The 24672-nt window shown below is 34.8% G+C and overlaps 2 protein-coding genes across 5 annotated transcripts in view; one reads left to right on the plus strand and one right to left on the minus strand.

Annotated features, from left to right (window-relative positions):
• The window catches only part of LOC111084987 (XK-related protein 4-like), a 21044-nt gene extending 7214 nt beyond the window's left edge, over positions 1-13830 (plus strand). The window contains exons 2-4 of the mRNA XM_022381794.1: positions 7690-8218; positions 12313-12587; positions 12976-13830. Of these exons, the coding sequence (XP_022237502.1) occupies positions 7776-8218; positions 12313-12587; positions 12976-13583 (1326 nt within the window). The 5' untranslated portion in view covers positions 7690-7775 and the 3' untranslated portion in view covers positions 13584-13830. The remainder of the gene's footprint in view (positions 1-7689; positions 8219-12312; positions 12588-12975) is intronic.
• The window catches only part of LOC106478235 (ninein-like protein), a 130217-nt gene that overhangs the window by 63169 nt on the left and 42376 nt on the right, over positions 1-24672 (minus strand). For 3 of the 4 annotated variants that reach the window (XM_013938760.2, XM_022381789.1, XM_022381788.1), the window contains 2 exons: positions 15983-16300; positions 14552-14808 (listed from right to left, as the gene is read on the minus strand). In XM_013938760.2, the coding sequence (XP_013794214.1) occupies positions 14552-14808; positions 15983-16300 (575 nt within the window). The remainder of the gene's footprint in view (positions 1-14551; positions 14809-15982; positions 16301-24672) is intronic. The other variant, XM_022381790.1, reaches the window with a different exon arrangement.

The following is a 24672-nucleotide window of genomic DNA, read 5'->3' on the forward strand; positions in this document are numbered from 1 at the left end:
AAGCTGTCTCCAACCATTATCATGTTATGGATTTATTTTAATAATTATAATTAATTGGAAAGAAGGTGGTATAAAAATTGTTTTATTAGCCAATTTAATGTACCTCTTAATCAACAATACCTAAAACGTAGATAAAGCTAAGAAGAAAAGTGCATCAAAGTTTGTTTCTTTATTAAAGAAAATGTTTTATTAATTATGCTTAGTTTGTATACCGTTTTGTGTGTGTGTGTTCTTTGTGTTTTTGTGCTTCATGTTTCACTCTGGAGAGCATCTATGGATACGAAACCGATTAGGAAGATAAAGTGTTCTAATGTTTTATATTTTTAGGTTTTATTCTAAATTATTCTGCGTTGATGTGAACCCTAATGTATATATAAGTACATGTGTGTATCAAGGGCGTTTTCACTAATGTACTGGATTTGTCTTTAAGATATAAACGGCAGCTGAAGTATTTTACTGCAACTTGGTATACATGTTTTAAAGTTTGTTTGTTTGTGTGTATATATATATATATGTATATATACACGTTTGTATTTTGTTTGTTTGTAGTTAAGCACAAAGCTATACAATAGGCTATCTGTGCTCTGCCCACCACGTGTATCGAAACCCGGTTTCTAGCAGTTTTTCTTTTTGTAATAATTCTTCCTTTGATGTCATAATGTCAGTCCAATACCGTTCACTATTTGGCCTAAAGTTTTTCAGGTGTCTAGACTCTAAAGGGTGACCTTAAAATACATACTGCAACTGAGTAGCACATAATGGCAAACTAATATCCAGACAGTTTCACTGAAATCAAAGACGGGGTCAAATTCAAACTTTACAGACACCCTCCCTTTGACTGTGTTTTTTGGTCTATTTCCTATCTTTCTAAGTCAGATAAATTTTATTCTCTTCTAGCCTATTTCGTATTTTACTTACTGTTTTCTAGCGTATTTCTATAATTTTTAAGATAGGCAAATTTGACTGTTCTTTAGTTTTTTTTCCCTAATTTTTCATAGGTGTACAAAAATTACTGTTTACTAGCTTATTTTTACATAAACAAATGCAACTATTTTCTACCCTATTTCCTTTTTTCTATTGGTGCAAACGGTTCATACCGTTTTCTAACCCAGTTTTTATTTTTTCTCAAGTATACAAAAGTGAGTCTCTTGTCTAACTTACTTTTAATTTTTTCTTAGATGCACAAAATTTGAGCCTGTTCCCTATCTTATTTTGTATTTCTTCTTAAGTATACAAATTGGACTTTGTATTCTATACTATTTATACTTTTCTTTAAAATTGTGTTTTTTTTAGTTGTTGTTATTCTCTAAAAATCTTTAAAAACACAAATTTATGAAACGCAGCAATTTTGCTTCTAAACCACGTTAAGCTACAATTAACAATGAAAAAAGCGTGCTGGAAAATCCTTTTCGGCGACATCAGCCTTATATTGTTAAGAAAAAATATGCACACGACTAGATAAGCCGTCATCTATCATCCTTAAAGCTGGGGATTGATAGACGACTCCTAGCAAATACCACATTAGGAAACCATAATTAAAACAAGATACTGGTGTTAAGAACTCATAAAAAGCAAACAATCTTTTACTAGAAACGTGATACCGAATTCATTATTTTTTATATCATAGTGTATGTGGATGGCTTTACTGTAAAGCTAAAGCTGGCAAATAAAAAAATTAAAACTTGTAACGTACACTGCTGGTAATTTGTCATCATCAGAGAAGCAGGACAACTCTACCAAATGGTTGAAGAAAAAAGAAAAAAATAGGAGAAGAACTGTGAAGTAAACAAAGGGCGAGCGATTACGGTGTTATATATATACATGGCACCTGCTTTGTTCAGCTATTTATCATTTTTCATGGCGTACTCAGAACAAAGTACAATATCTCCAAACTCAACGATGGAGGGAAATCGAATAGAAACCCATTTGGTATGTCACAAAAATCTAGAAGTACTGGAGTTTTTGGATCATCGGATATTTACACAGGAGCTCGTCACCGAAGAATCACTGAGTCATGGCACATGCACTTAGAATGCGGAATTTGCACTTCTGTAATGGTGCTAACTAATGATGTGAAAACTACACAAGCGCAAGTTTCAGCATAAAAGTTGACAAATGCATAGAAGTCGAACAAGATATCACACAACCGCTGCCGACACCAATGGATGTACGGTAACCTGTACATATATGGTGTTTTCTTTTTGTAATCGCGGCAGGTTTAAAAAAATACGTGGACGTTAACCTGTCGAATTTCTTAAATATCGGCCATTTTCACACTCCATTGATACTAGTGCACAGCTGGATAGGAAATAAAATAAACGTAAATAATTGTATTTGTAATAATAAAAAGGCAGATTACGCGAATTGGCACAATATTAGTTATTTTATTTATAGCTCCGTAACCTACTTCTTAATGAAGAATACTTCTATTTTTTTACAATCTTACAACATTTAGATTCAGAAAAATCTAAACTGTAATACGTTATGCTATATATAATAACCGCCAATAAGATCTTGGCTGCATAAATGTGCAAAAGCTGTCCTTACAATTCAGAGCAATTTGTTATATACACTATCCTACCAAAATCCATGAGACACACCTCTGATTGCAGGAAAATGGATGTGATGACGAAATATGCAGCTTTATAGCTTTATATTCATAACCTCTTTAATTTGCTAATGAACTGAAATGCTACTGACTCACGGCTTTCTTAGGCCTACCTGAGTTACTGATTTCAGAAATGAACCCTGGCGAACTCCATGTTAGATTAGTTACACTCTCCTACCAAAATCCATGAGACACACCTCTGATTGCAGGAAAAATGGATGTTATGACGAAATATGCAGATAGTTTGGCCTATAAGGGTGATCAGCGGTTCGCTCGGACCTCATTTCGAACTTTTAAGCTGAACGATAAGTACTCGGAAAGAAGTAACAGAGTTTCAAAGGATAGTTGAATGTTATTTGGGGAAAATGTGTGCTATTTCGCAACAATTAAACATTCCCAGTTCGACAGTTGGCAAAGTGCTGAAAAAATGGAAGTCCACAGATGACAATGAGCTCAAGAAACGACCAAATATGCGTAAAATACTGACTGACAGGAGTCGACGCACCTTGAGAAGGCTGGTCACCTCATCTCGCCATCACACTCTAGATGTTTGGAGACGCGAGCAGCCACGGGCAATCCCATAACTGTTTCCATGACACGTCGAGAGCTGCATGCCATGAATTTTCACGGAAGAGCTGCAGCCCACAAGCCGTTGATAACAAAAACAAATGCACACAGTCGATTGGCATGGGACAAGACACACCGAACCTGGACTGTGGATCAATAGAAATCGGTCCTGTAGAGTGACGAGTCACGCTACACGCTATTCCAGTCTGATGGACGTGTTTGGGTATGGAGGATGCCTGGAGAACTTTTATTACCTGAGTGTGTTGTCCCAACAGTGAAGTTGGAGGTGGTGCTATCATGAGCTGGGATGCTTCTCGTTTATGGACTAGGTCCACTGGTCGCAGTGCATGGATCCATGAACGTCTTACATTGGTGTTCTGAATAATTCTGTGTGTCCTACATTGGTACCGGCCCTTACACCTTCCAACATGATAACGCTCCATGTCACAAAGGAAGGATTGTAAACGCGTGGTTTGAAGTGAATAACATCGGAACATCTCAGTGGTCAGCACAGAGCCCCGACTTCAACCCGATAGAACATTTTTGGGATGAACTGGAACTCAGAATCAGGGCAAGGCTAAGACAGCTCTCTTCAGTAGTGGAACTTACTAATGCTAAAGGAGGAGTGGAGCACAATACCACCAGTTTTCTACCAGACATTAATATAGTTTTCCATGACGCATTATTAAAGCCAGAGGCGGGCCAACACGCTAATACTTTCTTGAAATAAATACATGTTTTACTCATAACTACCCGTGTAAATTTGATATATACATATATATATAAACAGATTGCCAGTACAATTTTGACTGTAGAAATCTACAAAACTGTTCTCCCAATTCGGGGTAATTTGTTGTACATACAAAAATAAATTGTCAGTACGAAAGTACAAAACGTCAATATGTTCTTGATCATATCAAAATTATGTGTTTATTCTCGGCACCATCACAGATCCACACACACACATATATATGTGTGTGTGTGTGTGTGTGTGTGTGTAACCACAAAACCGAAACACTATAGGTCCATATACGTAAAGTCACAAAACGAAACACCACTCGTCTATACATGTAAACAAAAAAAGAAAACTGTAAGACATCATATGTAAAAACATAGTCAAAACACGATTCCATATATTGTTTTAGGCTATGTGTTTAATATTTTAACTTAGACATTTTATACAAAAATGTACAGCACTGAACTGACTCACTAACTAACTGATTACTCATCAACAACAACTTTCTGATGTTTTTAAGAAATATCCCCCCTCCGCCTCAAGTCTCTAGAAAATGTGAGACGTTACTTCAAATCTAGCCACCCAGGAAATTTCTAGGTGTGACACATCACCACTATGTTATGCCAGAACTCCCCCTAAACGATTGTAATTTTTATTGAAGATGTTTAGCAAATTTTTGGTAAAAGTTATTGCGTAATTGAAGTACAATCAACCAAATCTTTGTTATTTACTGTATCTAAACTGTTAATTCTCTCCAATCTGTGTTCTTTTTTTTTCTGTGGCTTGTGGTACGAAGATGAGTTGACCTCATCTTGTTTATCGTCACTTGTTGTTTTGTCACTGTGGGAGTTCTCTCCAATTAGATATTCCTTGGTGACACTGAAAATTGTCCTGACAAAATCCTTCAGCAGGTTAACTTGCCACTGACGGGCTCTTTTTGATTATTCTGTAAAAATAATGCAAAGTCCAGTCCACTTAAAGAAAAGTAAAGCGTTTCATTCCTTCTAACACACGTTTATCGAACGATAGGTCTAACTCACAAATAAAATTAAACAGCCAGTTGTTAAATTCCCTCTTGTATCTATTGCATAAACTTTACTAATAATTAATCTTAATTATGAGTGACAGGAAAACTAAAACGCCTTTAAAGGTCATCAGTTAGGTATCCTCGTTGTTAGCAATGTTTTTGGCTCTTATCAAAAGAACACAAGACAGGACTGGGGCTGCTTAGTGAATTAATAAGCATCAAAGTAAAATTAACACATGTAAAGCTTCACGTACCTTGTCTGCCAACATTTTTCCATTGTAGTTAGTACTACATAAGAAAGAAACTAACTAAAAAATATATTGAATTAACTAAGATTTTTACTACAAAGTAGAGAAACACGTATAAACTTAGTTAATTGTTTGTTTGTTTGTTTGTTTGTTTGTTTAATTATGCACAAAGCTACACAAGGGCTATCTGTGCTCTGCCCACCACGGGTATCGAAACCCGGTTTCTAGCGTTGTAAGTCCGCAGACATACCGCTGTGCCACTGGGGGCAACTTAGTTAATATGTGGTAAGTTTGAGCCAGTTGTCCACAGAATATTAATATAGCCTAAGTTTATTTGATATCTCATGCTACTGGACAAATTCTAAATATTTTAATTCACCAATAGCCAGACTTGAAGGGGGGGGGGGACCTTATGAAGTTATGAAGAGAACAAGCCAAAAGTGATTATTTCTTAAAATCAGAAATGTATTTCAAGAGAACTTAGAATATAACTTGTGGAAAGTTAGAGATAACAAACATAGTTTTAAATCTCTATGGTGTTGGAGTATGTAAGGTTGGAATAAAAAGAAAAGTTATTTACATCCTATAGCAACTATACTTGTGATCTATGTTTATTTTTGTTTACTTTAAAGCTACACAATAGGCTATCTGCGCTCTGTTCATAACGGGGAATCGAATCCAGGATTTTAGTGTTGTAAGTCCATAAACTCACTGGGGACTATGTAATCTATACAAAATCAACGACCACACAGTGGTAAAAGATGGATCTCGCACAACTTTTGGTGGAGTTGAATAAAATTAAATGCTTAGGATTGTGTTGGAATGTAAAGGTTTATGGTGAAAATAGTTATTACCTCCGCCACCGAAACTGGGTGGAGGTTATGTTTTCACCCCTCTGTGTGTGTGTGTTTGTCAGCAAAATTTCTCGATAACGGCCGAATGGATTTTGACGAATGTTGGTATACGTTTGGACTATGGCACAACTTAGAAGTGAATAGTTTTTGGAGGGTCAAGGTCACAGCAAGGTCATGATAATAAATTAAAAAATCCCTATCTGTTAACACGGGGACCGATTTTTCACTCATTTTTACTCAGTCAAATGTGATCGGATTTTGATAAAACTTGGTATGTAGAATATTATTCCTCATTGTTCTGAAAAAGTGGTCCATGCCCTTTGATAACTACGGAGAGTCGAATATGATCAACGCTGGGTGGCGGAGGTATGCTCTCTACTTGAGTGTCCCTAGAGTTTATGTTCTGTATTGACTATGTTGATTACTTTATTTACACTGAGTAAACCATCATGCCATCGAAAACAAATGATTCAGCAGAATTTACTTTAGTGTTGAATAAAATTATAGCTTTGAAAGTTAAAAAGCTATAAAAAAGAAGGTTATGCATAATCCGTAGCTATTATGTGAATTTGTAAAATTATTTTTCATAATATCCTTATTGAAGGTTGTACAAAAGTGGCATAATTGATATACCTTTTAGTTAAAAATGGTTTTTGCTTATCTCATATGTAAAGAAAAAAGAAAAAGATTGTCACGTTACAGCTGGATATCCACAGAACAATAGCACATCCTGAGTATATCTATATATCACTACTTGTGCAACTGGACACTTGTTTTAATCCAGTAGCGTATTTAAGAGAATCTTGCCCAACGGTCAGACATATTCCATTACTAATTTAGTGCTTTAATGTCTACCTATGATTATTAATTGTAAATAGTGACTTTATTACTAGTTATGCAAGATTAACATATTATTGTTTTATATGTGTATTAGGAATTTTCAGGGGGCTTCACAATCCATGGAAGAGGGCGTGTTGTAGGGTTCGTTTCCATATTTTAATTTGGTATTGTTTAGATCGAGTATTGGTATGACGTAATGATGATGTGTGACACCTAGAAATTTCCTTAGTATGTCAATTTGAAATAACATCTCGAATTTTCTAGAAACTTGAGTAAAACATCAGAGAATTGTTTTTGATGAGTTAATCAGTGAATTAGTTAGTTAGTTAGTAAGTCAGTTCAATGCTGTAAATTTATGAGTTAATGCCATAGATACAAAAGGAAACTTAACAAGTGACTGTTTAGTCTTACTTGTGAGTTAGGCCTATAGCTGGGTGAGATTCTAGAAGTTGTGATGAAGAAGTAAAACGTTTTATTTTTCATTAGTGGTATGGACTTTGCATTACTTTACCAAATAATCAAAAAGAAATTGTTACAACAATACGTAAATATAAAAACCGAAATGCCTCGAGGCGGTATATGCAAGCGCACAAGCTAAAACAACACCAACCATATGTGTGAAAATAAAAACGAAACATATAAAATCAAAACATCGAGAAGCAATAGTTATTATTAAAGTAGGCATAAAGAAACAGATACAGATAATGGCAATGCTAATATTATTTTTTAATTTCATTTTCATAGTGTATGTCATTATTCATCTTTTATGATTCTTAGTTTAAAACAATAATTGTGACTCTATGATATAGTGGACAGACGTTCAAAGGCCACCGTGAATGAAACTGACCAGTTCGCTGATATTCATCATCCAGCTATCAAAATTTGCCGCCAGCATATGAACAAGAATGAAAAGAGAAACCCGAAGACGACCAACGATCACGAAAGTTGCCAGATTGAGACTATCACGTTGGAACATCAGTTGCCTGACCAAACCTATCCTCTTCACCATAATGAATTGGTACTCGCTAAAACATGGGAAGAACAGGACCAGTTCACCATGCTCAATGCTTTAGCTACCTTTGTTTGTATCGTTTTATACATAATTAACGTTGGTACAGATGTGGCAGTGAGCTACTTTCTCTATGTGGAAGACAACCTGTGGTGGTTCGGTTTCACGGTAGCAGCCACGGCGGTTCCAGCATTAACAGTTAACATCTTAAGCATCCGCTGGTACATCAAGGAGAGGAAGGTCCACACACACCCTCGACCTCATATGACGAAACTAAACTGGGTGGTTCGTATTTTCTTCCACCTTCTTCTCCTCGGACCAGTAATCAGGTAACTCTTTATAGCTGATTACAAATGATCTGAACTAGACAAAATCAAGTTCAAACCTTTCCTAAGTTTGAATTTAAATTATTTTGTCAAGGACAACAGAAAAGTCTCGAGTAGTGCATATTGTAGAAACGATTGGTCTTAAAGTATAATTTTAAATGTACCAAATCCATTCACATATTCAAGTTCTAAAAGTACAAACCCCCATCATTTGACAAAAAGGTGATTTTTATTTTACTGGGGGCAAGTGGAATACATAGTATGATAAATACGAAAGTAAACAAGCGATTACATTTCATAGCAAGAACTTAAAATACGACTGGAGTTGCGCTCCTGTGTCTCAGTGGTAAACTTGAGGGCTTATACGATCGATGACAAGGTTCGATCCCTGCAGTAGGAACAACATAAAGAAACTATTGTGCAGCTTTGGGCTTAAAAACAAACGAACTACTGCAGTTAATTTGTAATTTAACAGTGTTCATTAATCTAGAGGCAGATTACAAAATAATATTCTTTGCTGTACGTCAGGCATTTCGAATTCGGGGTTTTTCCTAGTGTGCAGGTGATCACAAGTTGTGCACCTATTTGTGCACTTGAAAATTCGCCTACATAAGTAAGTTCAATTGGATAATTATATAAAAAAAGCATATTTAAGGTTATAAAATTCCATTCCAGAGTTGATAAATGCATGTATTTACTAGAATATTCTCCATTTTTTGGATCATTTGTTACTAGGCCTGTATATATGAGGTGCAATAAAGCGTCATGTATTAACAAAATGGTGGAGTTAAAATGTAATTGTGCAGTTGAAAAATCCTTAGAAATAATTGTGTTCGAATAATATCTGATTTTATTATAATTCACAAAAAAAAGTTTAGATTTCTTGTGTTATTCAAAGCTACACATGTAGCTAAATATAAAGATGTTATAATCCTGTGGCTTTTTGAGTGTCAAGCATTATAATAGTAATACAAGTAACAGTTAGTAAAAATGTGATGCTACACAATCTTCCGTACAATTCGCAAGAGCGTACAGGTAACACCATTTTTGTACTTCGCGGTTCCTGAAACAAACCTAAAACTAATGCGTACATACTTTCTTTAGCATGAACTTAGTCTAAAAAGAGAATATATTTGCCTAGTCTTCCTCATATTTCCTGCTATAACCAAAACAGGTAATGCACAAGACCTGAAGTGATTCAGCTTTAACTTAGAATATCAGGCTTAGCACGAATAAGAAAGTACATGATTAACTTTGGTCTTAAAACGTTTGGTACACTATAAATTTAAATAAATAAATACGAGTGCCCTTCCTTCCTTCAAGATAGTTATGGGAGACTATCATAACTTACCTTACCTATCCTGCTGTCTGGATAGTTTTTGAGGTACACATTAGAGACCGACTAAAAACATCCCTTCCACATTTAGTTTCGAAAGTGAGGAGGAAAAGGAGACAATTTTTTTTATAAGCCTGCTTTAATGTTTTTTAAACGCTTAACAAATGTTTAGATATTAACTTTGAACTACCTAATCAGTATATCAAATACATAACCAAAGTCCTCAAGCCAGACATGCGAGATGAATAATTTAAATATTTGTTCGTTTTTTTTCTATTAATTACATACCTAAATGTAACAAAGCATTTTAGTGCAAAGCTACACAATGGGCTATCTGCACGCTGTCTACCGCGAGGAATCGAACCCTGAACTTTAGCGGCGTAAGTTCGTAAATTTATATCGCTTATCAACCGGGGGGGGGGGGGCATCAAAAAGATATGTCGACATCCAGTCCTCGAAAAATGTTTCAATACTTCAATACTACATTTTGCATTCAGATGCCTTTAGAATTTTTTGTGAAGTAAGTTCTATTCTATAACACATCTCGAATACCATAAAACAGATGACATTACTCTCAGAATTGTGTTTTATAAAAGGTTTGAGTAACATAAGACACGTTTAAAATGGATTTAGATGGGAAATGTACAGTTTGTTTTAGAAGTTTTGGAACCCCAATAAAAGTAATGTTTTTAAACAAAAATATTTACAAGAAAAATTATTAACAAATACAACGAAAATTACACGTTTTGGTCTATCCTTACGACAAATGAGCACAATATTACACGTTTTCGATTATCTTTACGACAAGCGAATGGCGTAATGAGTTAACAGGAAGCACCCAGTTTTGATATAGACAAATAGTGCGAGCAATTTAATTTCCGCGAGTCTATGCATGATGCATTACAGGCACGATACACGAAATCTATTGAAACATGAATTAACGCAGCCGTTATTAAATACGTTCCGTGGACGATAATGAACACGAACTTTTAATGAAGTCATGAAACATAAAAAAAAAAAACTGAAACCAACCTGATAGGTTATAAATGTATTTATTGCTGTTTGAATCATATCAGGATTGTACTGTTAATGTTATTTACTTCTTAGAAGATTGCGTATATCAAAATGTGTCAAGCATAATTTATAGAAAAAAAGGGCTTTTAATTATCTATCCTTTGAAAATATAGCTTTACATGTGGCATTACGTAAATATCTTAGTGCAGGTAATTTATCAAATGTCTTCTTTTCTAAAATGTGCAACGTGTTTCTTTATAACTTAGAAAAGGATGCAGGGAAGTCTGGGGAAAAAATAATAGTTACTGTTAGAACATGACGCCATGTCCATAATTAATATCGTGTTAATATTACTTATTCAAATCTGTTACACGTAAAATTTTGTGTAAATCATAAGTGTATTTAATATATTGACCAATCCTTTAAACATGAACTTGACATTAAAAGATCAATGTTTATAAATCTTCCCGGGATTTCAAGTTTATATATATACGTCGAGAAGAAACGGGGTAATTAAATTCTCACACTTTTGAACTTTAATTCCGACCTCTTCAAAACACATTAGTGTGAGATCTACGGTTCATGTTATTCAAATTGATGAATATTAAACGCTTTATAAGTGTCTGATGTATTCAAAGCAATCCCTCGTATTAAGTAAGAAGTGTTTATCCTTCCTGAAGTAAAGCTATTCCTTCAAGTTATTATCGCTGTTCAAATACGTTGGTCTTGAAACAACATTCCAAAGATAAACAGAACGTAACTGCCTTGAAGTTTATAGGATACATTTTACTTGAACCAATTATATACATAATTTGGCAATGTTTTGTTCCGTAAATCATACAGTAAATTACAGTAAAGCACAAAATACTTATATCTTTACTTTTGTTCCGTAAATCATACAGTAAATTACAGTAAAACACAAAATACTTATATCTTTACTTTTGTTCCATAAGTCATACTTACAGTAAATTACAGTAAAACACAAAATACTTATATCTTTACTTTTGTTCCGTAAATCATACTTACAGTAAATTACACGGTATGTATTTCAATCATGATGTAATTTTACGATTACGAGATGATTACACATACGAATAAAATCCGCGATATGTGAAGCAATTTAACATAATACCGCCAGGTGGACAATGTGCACTGGCGACTTAACCGTGCGAGGTTTTACAGATGTTTTCACTTTATTTTAATACGTTTTTCTCGTAAGTTTGGATCTCCTACATAATTCAACAAGTACAGTCGACCCCCCCCCCCATTAACGTCGTCCCCAATTTCGTCGTTGAAAAAATATTTAATAAACATTAGATAAAATTAAAAAGAAAAAAAAGTAGAAATTACAAAAAAAAAACACTTAACATTTTTTTTTGTAAACTCCTTCCGTGGGTTAGCTTTACTGGCCTTATTTACTTAACCATTGCCAGCTCAACTTTTTTATCAATATTGTACTATGGTACGTATTCTTTATTATTATTGTATTATACTTTGTAATATACGTTGCCTTTTGTCATATATAGGACGTTCAATTAAGCTGCTGGAACACGACTCCAACTTATACCATTACACCAATGGGGAACTGGACCCCCCAGTAACGTCGTTTCCAATAACATCGTAATTCTCAAGGACGTAACCAGGACGTTACTGGGGAGTCAACTGTATATTCTACTTGTATTTTATCTCTCTCTTTTTTTTTGTATTGTCTGATTACTCCCGTTAAATCGAGCATTTCTTTTTTTAGATATATTGACTTACTTATCTATGGATTCCGTAGTCGACAGCTCCACAAAGAAAAACGGCGCAGAGAACGAAACTGGCATCTTACTTACCGACAGCCATCACCAGTGCGAATAGAGCAACCAAGCGATGTCGACTACCATCTTCTGATGATTCAGGAAGACAGAGATGCTGCTCTTCTTGCTCTGTTAGAGAGCTTCATGGAATCGGGGCCTCAACTGGTGTTACAGATTTACATTCTAACTCAGCGAGAGAAGGTGCCTGCTGATCTTACGACAGGTACAGCTAGCAAGTTTTCTGAATTTATCTGTCACAAATTTCGCCGCAGTGAAGCTAATGTTTACAATATTATTATAGTTCAAATGGTATTTCAACTTATTTTATCTTAGTGTGTATTTTATTACCTTATGCATACTTCTGTTATTTAAACTTAGAATAATTCAATAAGCTTTAAAGTCTGTTCTTAACACTGGAATTATATGTCAGTATCTAATAAGAATAATATTATGCATAGCGGTATTTTGTAAATTTATACTTTGCAATCTAACTACCACTTTATTTGAAATATTGAAATTCCAGTATATAAGGTTACTTAGATCAGATTCAATAAATCTAATATAATAGCGGTATATACAGGGCAGATGTTTATCATCACGGTGTTTTACAGTTTGTCTCCAGGTGGCTTCTGTGAGTTCGTCACTATTTGACCTTTCCTGGACTTTAGCATTTTATCAACGTGCTCTTCGACGGTCAGTTGCAAACAAGAAGAACATGACTCGAACTGGAACTGCGCTTCAATTTATATGGCGTTTTTGTACCATCGGAGCACGTGTGTTTGCACTAGCGCTGTTTGCTTCACAGTACAAGTTGTGGCTAGTGCCAGTATGTGTGGGGCACTGGGGTATCATGACCGTTTGGATCATGCATCAACAAACTCATTTCTGTGATAGCGAAACGGGGGAACAACGCCAGTGTGAGGAATACCTTTTCAACATGGTCATCGGGGCAATTTATCTCATCTGTTTTCTCAATGTGAAGGACGAACCTACGAGGTACAAAGTCACCGCATATTACGTCATCGTTTTTCTCGAGAATGTCACTTTCACTGTACTGTGGTACATGCGGACGGAGCCAACCGTGTGGTATCACCTGCCAGCCTTTGTTGGTGTGTTTACTAGCTCTTTATTTGGTGTAAGCATCATGATTGTGTACTACCGCTTCTGCCACCCTAACGGCAGACTCCCAGCAAAGAATCGTCGAGCAGGTTGCTGTTAATTTAACATAAGCCGGGCACTGGAGAAGATCAATGTTTGAAACGAATCACGGGAAGATTGATTAAAGATGGTTCACATATTATGGGGGGGGGGGAAAGACTGTGATAAATTATGTAAGATAACGAGGACTTGAGTATGTTATCAATAGAGAGGTGTTGAACTGACGAAACAATCAATCTGCATTTTTTTTTACAGTCCTCAATGTAAAATAATTTAAACCCTTTCTATTGAGAATACGTATACACAGCTTTTTAGGGACTTGCTATTTCTTATGTGGTTTTATTGTAAAAAAAAAATGTTTCATGTTGTAAAGGAAACGTCAAAAAATAAAATTATTATAACGTATATACAGCTGGTAGGCAAACACGCAAGTTGGAAAAAATTACTTCTTACACTACACGCAATTAAGATGCACGAGTAAATGAAACATATACAAGAAACAGTTGATAATATATATGTCTGTTGTCATAAATAATATTTCTAAGTGTAATCAAAGTATTGAACTAAAGAAGAAAAAACATTAGCATACACAATAGACATGTCATAATATCATTTTAATCTTGAATGTGATGAAAATAAAAATGCTAAAACGATAATTTCGCTTTTCCCTGCTTTTCAAAATAAGTACGAAAATCATAAGGTAAGCTGGTACCAATGCAAATACATTCATCTGTTTTGCTGATCGAATAAGTTAAATTAAGTTTATTTACTTTCTCTCTCTCTCTCGCTATCTCACACACACACACACACATATATATAATATTTGTAAGAATTTCTTTCAGATTTAGTGATAAAATTACTATTTTACAATTTTAAGTGTACATTAAATTCCAAATCACAATGTGATATGTTTTTAAAGTGATTACTCAAGTATTCAAAATTCAAACATTATCTATAATAAATAATTTGTATTTGTTCTATGTCTCGTGTATAACTTACAAAATAAATTATGATTCTTGAAACACTTACCCTGAATTGTCAGGATCAATGGAAGAGAAAACACCAGATTCAGACCCCCCTGGCGCCATCTGCCGATCATCCCCAGAATTGCTCTTGAAAAACTCAGGTTTATGAACAGGACTTCCCTCAAGAGGAGTATCACAAGAATATGATGATACATTGGTAGCACTTGGTCCTCCATGTTGAAAAAGTCCTTGTAAAAGTTCTTCAAAACTAATCCGTCCATCTTGGTCACAATCCAATTTATCAAACAATTGAGTAACAACCTATGCAAAACACAATTATTATTTAATATGCCTATCTATATAATTCTAAAATAAATGATCCACATTATGTATAACCTGAAAAAGAGTAGAACCAAAATATAATTTCCCTTAATAATTAGAAATTCTTCATAGTAAAAGTTATGTATAGTGGTCATCTTGCAAGAGATAAAATCATTTCAAATTTGAACATGTATACTTAGCTATTGTGTTTCATTCTATGTTAAAACAAGAATATATATATATATAAACACACATATACATTTTTAATAATAAAAATGGTAGTATTTAATTCTTAACAATTGGCATATTTATTGTAAGTTGACAATTTTGCACCTCTGATAAGCTCTCTTAAATCAAACCTAAGAAAACAAGTGACAACAGAGGAATAAACACAGATTTTTGTAAGATTCCAATGTCTTTATAAATTCAAAACCCACACACACCCCAAAAACGTTCTTGATAACCAAACAAATGTTTATTTGTTGGAAATTATACACGTGCATACACGTGTATTAGGTAAGTATCTGTGTCATATTACATTGTCCTTCCATATGAAATAAATATTGGTGAATAGTTTGGTGTGCATTAGAATAAAAAAACCATCATTATTTTAAGTTTAAACATCAAGCCTAAATTGGTTCCAACACCTCTTTAAAGTAATGGAGCTTTAAAAAACCAATGTGAAATGAAAAGTTAGCCTGTAGATGGTCCTGGTTTCATACTTTTAAAATGAGTTTTGGAATAGAGTTTTATTAGTTTTAATTAAGATATATATAATTCTAGTTATAACAGATCAATAAACTCTAATGAATAGACTAATTGAAGAGAATGTTTAATATGTAACAAGATGGTGATACAATAAATGAATAGAACAAGGATGCTAGGTATAAATAAACATACCCTTACTGCAATGTCTTACCTCATATTTTAAAGAAGCATCAGCATATCCTACTATTGTATAAAATTCAATATGAAATACCACTGTTTTCTAGACCAATCACAAAATATTAAATCTTTTTTGTAGAAAGATATCAATCATGTTTTTTAGCTTCATTTTCTGTCTAAAATAGTATAAATACAGTCAGAACTTTTTTACATATTGTTAATATGCTCAATAACATGTTCAAAAGTGTTAACTTAAAATATTACAAAATAGCTTAATGTTAAGGCTTACATCATCAGACATTTCCATTCCAATATGTTCACATACACTTGTCAGTTCTTCTAAGTTCAGATACCCATCTCTTCCAACATCCATTTTTTGCCAGATGCTTTTGAGAAACTCCTCTGCACTTTTTTCATTTGAACTAAATGTTGGGTCCATTTCCACAGTGTTGGTTGTCTGGGAAGTACATGCTACCTCTATAGTGTTCCTAAGTCTGTGCTCTGGGGTAGAGGATACTGACTGAACTGGAGAATAGCATATTGAGGTTTTAGGAATTAAATCATTATATCTTCTATAAATGCTTCTCCTTTCAGTCCATGAGGTCTCCTGAAGATAGGATGAAACAGTGTTATTTTTCTTCAAACATTTAACTTGAATTCATTAATTACATCAACTACTTATGATGCCAAGAATAAATATTACAAAAACAAGTTATCATAAAAAAAAGATCACATATATACCACTGTGGTATTCAGGTACACAGATATCCATCACGTAGTTACAAGTATCTGCAAAATTTGGTGTTGGAAATTTTATGCAAGGTATTATTTCAATAATGGATACTAAAGGAAGTATAAATATGCAAGTGATCAAATAAAACAGATCTTTATTTACAATAACTGTTTTTGTGTCTTTACCTATTGGCCAAACTCTCCATTCCTTAAAACTCAAACTGGCTGCTGTAGTAAAAATAATGCTTCCAAAAACAACCATACAGGGCAAAGCAGGATAAATAATAATGAAACACCACACTTTCAAGTCAGACCAGGGTCCTAGTGTGGTATCCTGCAATCCTTAGATCACCTATGTCATACTACCTTGTACAAGCATCTGTATCACCCTATGATATGGGCTTACCCCATACGAAGAAGTAGACAAAAACAAACACGGGGTCAAGGTGATATAAGCTCTATAGAATACTCATTATAGCATGTAATCTTTACTTAAGTGACAGGATTAGGATATCTATGACCATTGTACAGCCAGTTTATGAGAACGTTGTAACCATATGCAGAATACCTGCATAGGAATGTACAAATATTATCTGAATGATCTTAAATAATGATATACACTATGCTATTTATGGAAGAGTAAAACTAGCAGAATGAATAACAGAGCTCAGTTCTTGAGAAGTTGCAGAGTCCACTTTTATGGAAATTTAAACTAAAGAGTAAAACAAACTTCTTTAAAAACATAAAATATTTTCCACAAGTATAGCTTTAAGTGATATTAAAAACAGCTTCCTAGAACAATTACTGTCATTAAAGATTCAGTCAGTGAATCATTTGTTTTTCATTCTTGGCTGATGAGAGCTGACATTGCCTGAAACATTAGTTCTCAGCTGGTCATGATATATTTTTTCTTGTCACCTAAAATTAATTGAAGATTTTTCTCCAAAACACACTTGCTTCCTATCACAATTTAGCTAGAATCCCACATTAACAAGGTGGAGAGGCCAGTGAGGGCAAGATCCACACAGAAAGCAATCTGCTTTTTTTTTTAAAAAAAAAAAGGGTGTGAAAATGAGATATAGTAATATCACACCAGTGGGGTCTGCACTACTTCTGGAACAGGTATGCTTTTTGCCTGGACAACATGAAATCTAATTACTGGGCAGTAAAGGCTAACCGGCCAGAGGCAAAATCCTAACATCTTTAGAAGAACATAAAATCGTCCAGGCCCCAACCAGGCAGATGAGGTCCCATGTTTCAGTATTGGAATTATACAGCTGTGAAGACAAATCAAGATCTAAGGTGTAATGGCTAGGGTATGAGGACCACTTTATATTTGGTCTTGTTTAGTAATACGATGTTATTGGAACTCACCTGAAAGCTACAGAATGTTGTCACCAGAATTACAGAGAAGGCAAGCAACACAAAAGTGGACAAACCCTCTCCTCAACCTGAAGAAGCACAAAATATAACAAACCAAACTTGAAATTATGTGACCTGTCATGCCTCACTCAACATTAAGAAACAGAGATTACCTGGTCTGCAATTACGAACTGAAATCCTAACTCTCTAACCACATGTGGAATTACAATGAGTCGAGGACTCGCTTGCATGATCATCAAAATAAAGAGAATGACTAAAAAAAAGGGCCACACACACAACTTAACCAGATAGTGAAGTGTCATCTCTGAGCCAGAATTGCAAGAAGGAACATTGGTAGGCTGGTCTTTCTGCTTCCACACAACTGGAAATAATCATCCAAGGTTATTAGTAGGATGGCACCCAGCTTCACCCTCTTCTCCTTTTGTGGAATAATGAGTAGAAGTATCACTCAGGAGGAATAAATCTCTGTCCACCACTCTAGTGACTGGAAACCAGGAGTGGTAAGGACTCCCATGCTCCACTAATAGAAACAGGGGTATACTCACATTAGGGAGTCCCGAGGAATGATGCTCTGGAGACAATACAATTGGTGAATCACATTCCATATTTTCAAAAGCAAACCAACCCCATTTTATTCAATCTAGGGGTGAGCAGGGATGGGCAAAATCCTCTTAAGCTTTATTCATATTAGTCCATGAGTGGTGGTCCAGTAATGTATTTGTCTTTGTGTTATAACTGTGTACCACCCAGAAAGCACACGAGGAGATTTTATGAAACACCCCATCTCAACAGAGCTCATTGCTACCAGGAATATTTGAGATTGGTTGACTGATAGCTAGAGCAGATTTGGAAATAAGCATACCTGATCAGGCAACACCCATCACAGATTGGGATCCAAATGAAAAGGATGAGAGGGACCCTGTAAAAGAATAGATATAAACACAAAAGAAATTAAGTCCCCTCTTTCTGAAAAGGCAACCCTCAAATCATGTAAATAATGAGATATAAATGTATTAGGCATAATAATCCAGGGTTATTGGCAGGAGGGCACCCAGCTTCACCCTCTTCTCCTTGTGTGGAATAATGAGTAGTACAAGGATCACTCAGGAGGAATAAACCACTGTCCACCGCTCTAGCAATTAGAAACCAGGAGTGGTAAAGACTCCCATGCTCCACTAGGAGAAACAGGGGGAATACCAGCCTATACAATCTCTTTCTGAGGGCAACACAACTGAGCTGCCAGGGACATCAAGATATGGTGAACTTCATGAGATGAGATCCAAAAAAGTCTGTTCTTCCAGTGAAAGTCAAGAGTAAGCAATATGCACTAATTGATGAACCCAACTAGTCAAAGTGACAGGGGGTAAGTCATGTGACACCTTAGGATCCCAATGGACAAACAATGGTGACATGAACCCTAAAACCCTTCAGTGCATGCAGCATAACATCCAAGAGCTCATACCGGGCATAAAATACGATGCAAGCCCAAGCATTTATAAAAATGGGAAATGGAGGGAAGATGAACAGGAGAGATAGCCTTATCTTCTTCTCTAGCCACTGATGTTTTGGAAAGAAAAGACCTATTGGAATACAACAGAACATAAGTGGAATGGTAATGAGCCCTATGAATGTGAATCGCAAACACAATCGAATGCCGACATCCACTAACTAATAATAGAAGAAAATAAGTCTTAACTGAAAGGTGACGGAGGGAACATGACACCAAAAGTTCAAGGGTGGATGAGATAAGTCATGGAGAACCACCAAGATATCCCATTTAGGAACCTGGAAAGGACATTGAGGACAAATAACCTGAAAAGATTGAAGAAGCAATGGCAAAGTGCAAAATTCAAAAACTGTCTCTCATGCACAAAACGGACATATCGATGTGAAGACTGCAATCGGAATATGAAGGTAGGTATCAGTGACATCGAACTTTTCACCCATAGACCTGGAGCAAAGTGCCACCACAGAGAAAGAAATTACTTCATGGTAAACCAAGGAGGCTGGAGGAAATGATTGAGTCACGAAAGGTCGATGACAGGTCACCAATAGCCCATCTTCTTCGGTACTACAGACAAACGAAAATAAAAACCCTTGAGAGAGAGTAGTCAATGCACTCTATGGCATCTTTGAACAGAAGATCCTGGATGACTTGTGCCTGACGACTGGATGTAAGACAATCTTTGGGTTGGAGAAAGGCAATCAGTATGGTAGATAATAGAGGAGGAGACGTAAAATGAAAGACCAACCCCCTCACTGCCACATCCACCCGAGATTCTATGGAATCTAGAATACTTGCAAAAATCGAATGTCTGAGAAAAAGGCCGAAGAAGAAAGTTGTACACCCTCAAGCAAGGCATCTCTCTCCAAAAGATTCCAACAACAAACCAACCAAGAGACCAAAGAGAGAGAAGAAGCTGGTAACCTTACCAAAGTAGAAGTCAATAAATAACTAAAAACTTGAAAGACCCACTGATCATTGGTGAAGATCTCTCATACAGACACGAACCATCTGAGTCAAGCCCTCACAGGACCGGACCCCATAGGGTAGTCACTGGTAGCATTATCAGAGCTCCAAATGAGTGAAGAATGCTCACTGATAAGGTCAGAATCTCCCTTGTGATCCAATAGAACATAGAACTGACAGCAGAGGTCTAGAAAGTCAAACTGGAAATGCAGTAAACCATTCAGTAGAAGATTGGGAAAGGCGAGAGGCCAATGTCGAAAGAGAAGAGTGGAGATAGGCCACATCCACCCGAGATTCCATGGAATCTAGAATACTTGCAAAATTCGAATGTACAAGAAAAGGAGCCTCTCTGAGATCTCTAAAGGCCAAAGAAGGAAGTTGTACACCCTCTCTCTCTCCAAAAGATCCCAGCAACAAATCAAACAAGAAACCAAGGAGAGAGCAAAAGCTGATAACCTTACCAAAGTAGAAGTAAATAAATGAATAAGACCCTCTGAAAGTGGAACAGGAGACCTGTGATAGGCCTCAGACAACAGTTGGAAAGAAAATAAAGAAACGCAAAACTGTTGTAATGAGCAGTCAATTCCGGGAAAATTGAGTTAGGTTAAGATGAATAGTGGCATCAAGCCTAGAAACCCAAATAGGAAGAAGAAGATCTAACTTCTGAGAATTTAAATATGGGTCCTCCAAGCAATGGGAAGCTGAGGCACGCTGATCTGATAAACAGAGAGGGCAAGGCATGACAGCATCCTCTCTCAATAGATAAGCAAATCCCTGAGCATGCACAGCAATGTCTGGTGAAGGTGGAAAGATTAGGCAATCATCCAAATGACTTTCCCCCAATAACAAATGAGAAAAGTCGTAAGCTGCAGGAGAAATGCTCAAGATATAACAAACTTAATGTACTAGTTGCAAAAATGGTGTAGGAGGCAGGATGTCCATCTGAGGCTCGTAATTAGCTGTATGAACAAAGGAAGGAGCCAGAAAAATTGAGACCAAATTCTCTAAAGGCGACAGATTAGGAGCACTAGGAGACTCTGTATCAAAGATGTCTCAGAGTTTTATATTTTTGGAAATTAAAGAAAACAGACAATAAACTCAAAACCCAAGAAGACAGAATGATAAAAAAATCGTCCATAGCGTAGATATAACTAAAGTTATACAACACATAAGAGAAACCCACCATTAAGAAAAGTGAATAAGAAGTAATAATAGGGAGCTTATATATGGATCTGAAATAGGGACCATGTTGACGTAATTGGAGATAATCGTAAGATTTAAAATGCTATGGGCAATATAGTGGGGTATAAAGACTAGAGTAAGCGAGGTAAGATTCATATCAATACTTAGATGGGCAGAAAAGAGAAACTTTAGCTGGGAAAAAGCTAAAGTGTGATAGGAGGTAAATGTGTTTTGGAATAAAATCTTCAATTAATTTTAGGTGACAAGAAAAATATACCATGATCAGCTGAGAACTAATATTTCAGACAATTTCAGCTCTGATCAGCACAGCAATTAAAGCTTCATTGGACAACAATCTTTATTACAGCCATAGTTGAGTCGACGAGAATTAAAACTACTTGAAACTGCAGTTTCAGCTCATCATGGTAAGGGTTTTGGTCTCAAATGTAAGCTTATACGTTTTTATATCCTAATTTTATTCACTAATATATGAAGAAAACCTGAGTGCTACATTAAAGTGGAAAGCTAAATAGCTTCAACTTCTCTTTCGAAAAGAAAAAGTGTTAATATGTGTATATATCTAAAGCTATGCTGAAATCTTTAAAATAAAACTGCTTCACAGCAAATTGTGTAGGAAAATACACATCAGTTACATTTGTGAGTACAATCTGATATTCTCTTCATTCTATTATGTATTTAGAAAGCAAAGAGACCAAGAAAGGTGAAACAAATAGAATTTCTAATTTAAGTACAGTAGAATGTGTCCAGAGAAATGGTCAATTCTGCAATTACCACCTTATTGTCATTCAACATTTAAAAAGTTATTCTTTATTTAAAAAAGGAGCTATAGAATAAGCTGTACTGAGGTTTCAGTAGTATATACGCATATTATATGCTTCTTATGCCAGTCAAATTCCTTTTGCCATAGTTACCTATTATTCTGGGTCATTAATTTACAGTATTAGATGCACCTTGTCATGAGAAAGATTTCTGTAAAGTTGAATATTCTGTGTAATGGAAGACAGCAATTTATTTCACTTGAGGGTCAGTAGATACCTTGAGGATATTACCTCTCCTATTATTTTATGGAAAAGACCAACCATACCATTGACAGTGCATAAACCCTAGGAAGAATAGCATTTTTATTAAATGTTTAGAGAGGGTTGGATACACTATATTAAAATGATTTTGGAACTTCACAATGTCATTACAGTTCACATTGCTACATCACACTATGCTCTATCTGATAATCATGCATTTTAATAATAGCCCTAATGTGTAGTTCCCATTGCAAAAGTCTTCATCATAAGACTGTCATGTCCAATTGCACAGAAATGCATAGGTGCTGTGTCTGGTGACTTGATCGGTATCTCTTCATGTCTCATCACTACCTGTGAAATGCCAATGTTAAAATGTAGTTCTAATATATGCCATTCCATCTGACTTCATATTGACTGTGGCGGTCACATGACTTACTGGTTTACATATTGAAAATCATTTTAACTTAACTTCTGAGAGCTCACAGTCTACAGTAAAGGTACCAGCTTTTTTTAACACTCACAAACTTGTCTTATGTCTTTAATAAAGATTATTTTCACATTAAATTATGTCCAGTCTCTTTCTTTTCACAACCCAGTCAAAATCAGATAATTCAGATTTAGTACCACAGAATATTTTCTGTTAAACCTCTCATTATTCTGCAGAATCTATTCGATTACTATGAATGAAAATCAGTGCATCTGAAAATACCACAGTTTTAAGCAGACTGAAATTGTTATAACCATGAGTAAAGTTTCACATAAAAATCTTTAAATAGTATCTTTTTGATATTATTAGTATACAGGAGTGGTATTTTATATCCTTGTTTGTACACCTTTACACTTAAATGTATTGTATTGAATCATATAACCCTAAAAACAAACAAACTATGATCCAGTCTTTATTTTGAATGCACAATAAAATTACATACTATTAAACACTAACAAATTAAGGTACATTCAATGATCCTAAAAGTCCCCTCCTGTCTAGGAATGATTTGTAGCTGAGTTAGAGGTTGGACAAGAAGCAGCCAAATTAATTGCAAAATATTAAATTACTTTTAGTTTCTAATCTATAAATTAGATTAACAGTTTTTGTTATTACACAAATATACGTAATGTGACCTTAAAATTTTAAATACTGTTCATTAAAATCAAATTTTCTTTTGTGCAGTTTTGCATTTTTTAAATCACATGACTTTTGAAAATTAGTTCATTTTCCAATGAAATAATACACTAAAGTAGTACTAGCATAGTAATACGTTATCACTTTTCTTGAGATATGCACTTGTATTAATTTGGAAGCGTTTTTAATTTTTCTCTGACACAGCAGGAAAATTGTGATTTAGGAAATAGTTACTTATTAATATTAGCTTTGTGAGTAACTTTCCAAGATTATCAGTTTTACAGTTGTGACCTCTATTCTGAAAACAGAAATGTATAATAATCAAAACTGGCTCTAATTTTAACATTGAATTATTTTAATGGAAGTATATTACTTTTTGCTTATTCAACAAAACTAAATCATTAGTTATTGTTTAAATTACCTCCTTGAACAATAATATATTATTTCTTTATTGATTAAAGAATTACAGAAAAGCTTAATTTTACGGATAACAAACATTGTAGATATATTACATGTTACCTACTGTAACAAATTATTATACCACTAAAAAAAACAGGAACAATTATTTCTGAGAAAAAGAGTAATTAACAGTCATTTAATTATTAATTGTTTAAAAACTTTTATGGGTATACTTTCTAAGTAATCTCATTTCTATAATAACTTCTCCTGAATGATTAATAACCATGCCTTAAAATATTGAAGTTAATAAGGATTTTACAATGTACAATTTTAATTCAGATCTGATGCATTTATTAATAGCACATGGGAACAGAAAAAAAAACAGAGACAAGAAGAAATATAAAGCAAGTATTATTTTCAAGAAATCATCTGTGTTGTCATAAAAAATGTTGCAAGGTAGCCAGTCAGCAGTTAAAAAGACTCATAATTACCAGAAGTTTATTTTTAGTATTTGATTTAGAGGACAAAAACAAATGTTTATACTTTAATGAAGAATAACTGTAAATAAAAGAAAATTCAAGAGTCAGGTGTGAGACTTCTACTGTAGTATTCAGGTTCACTTATATCCAACAAAAATGAAAGTTTGTTTG

Source organism: Limulus polyphemus, unplaced genomic scaffold, assembly GCF_000517525.1.
Source record: "Limulus polyphemus unplaced genomic scaffold, Limulus_polyphemus-2.1.2 Scaffold192, whole genome shotgun sequence".
NCBI lineage: Eukaryota > Metazoa > Arthropoda > Merostomata > Xiphosura > Limulidae > Limulus > Limulus polyphemus.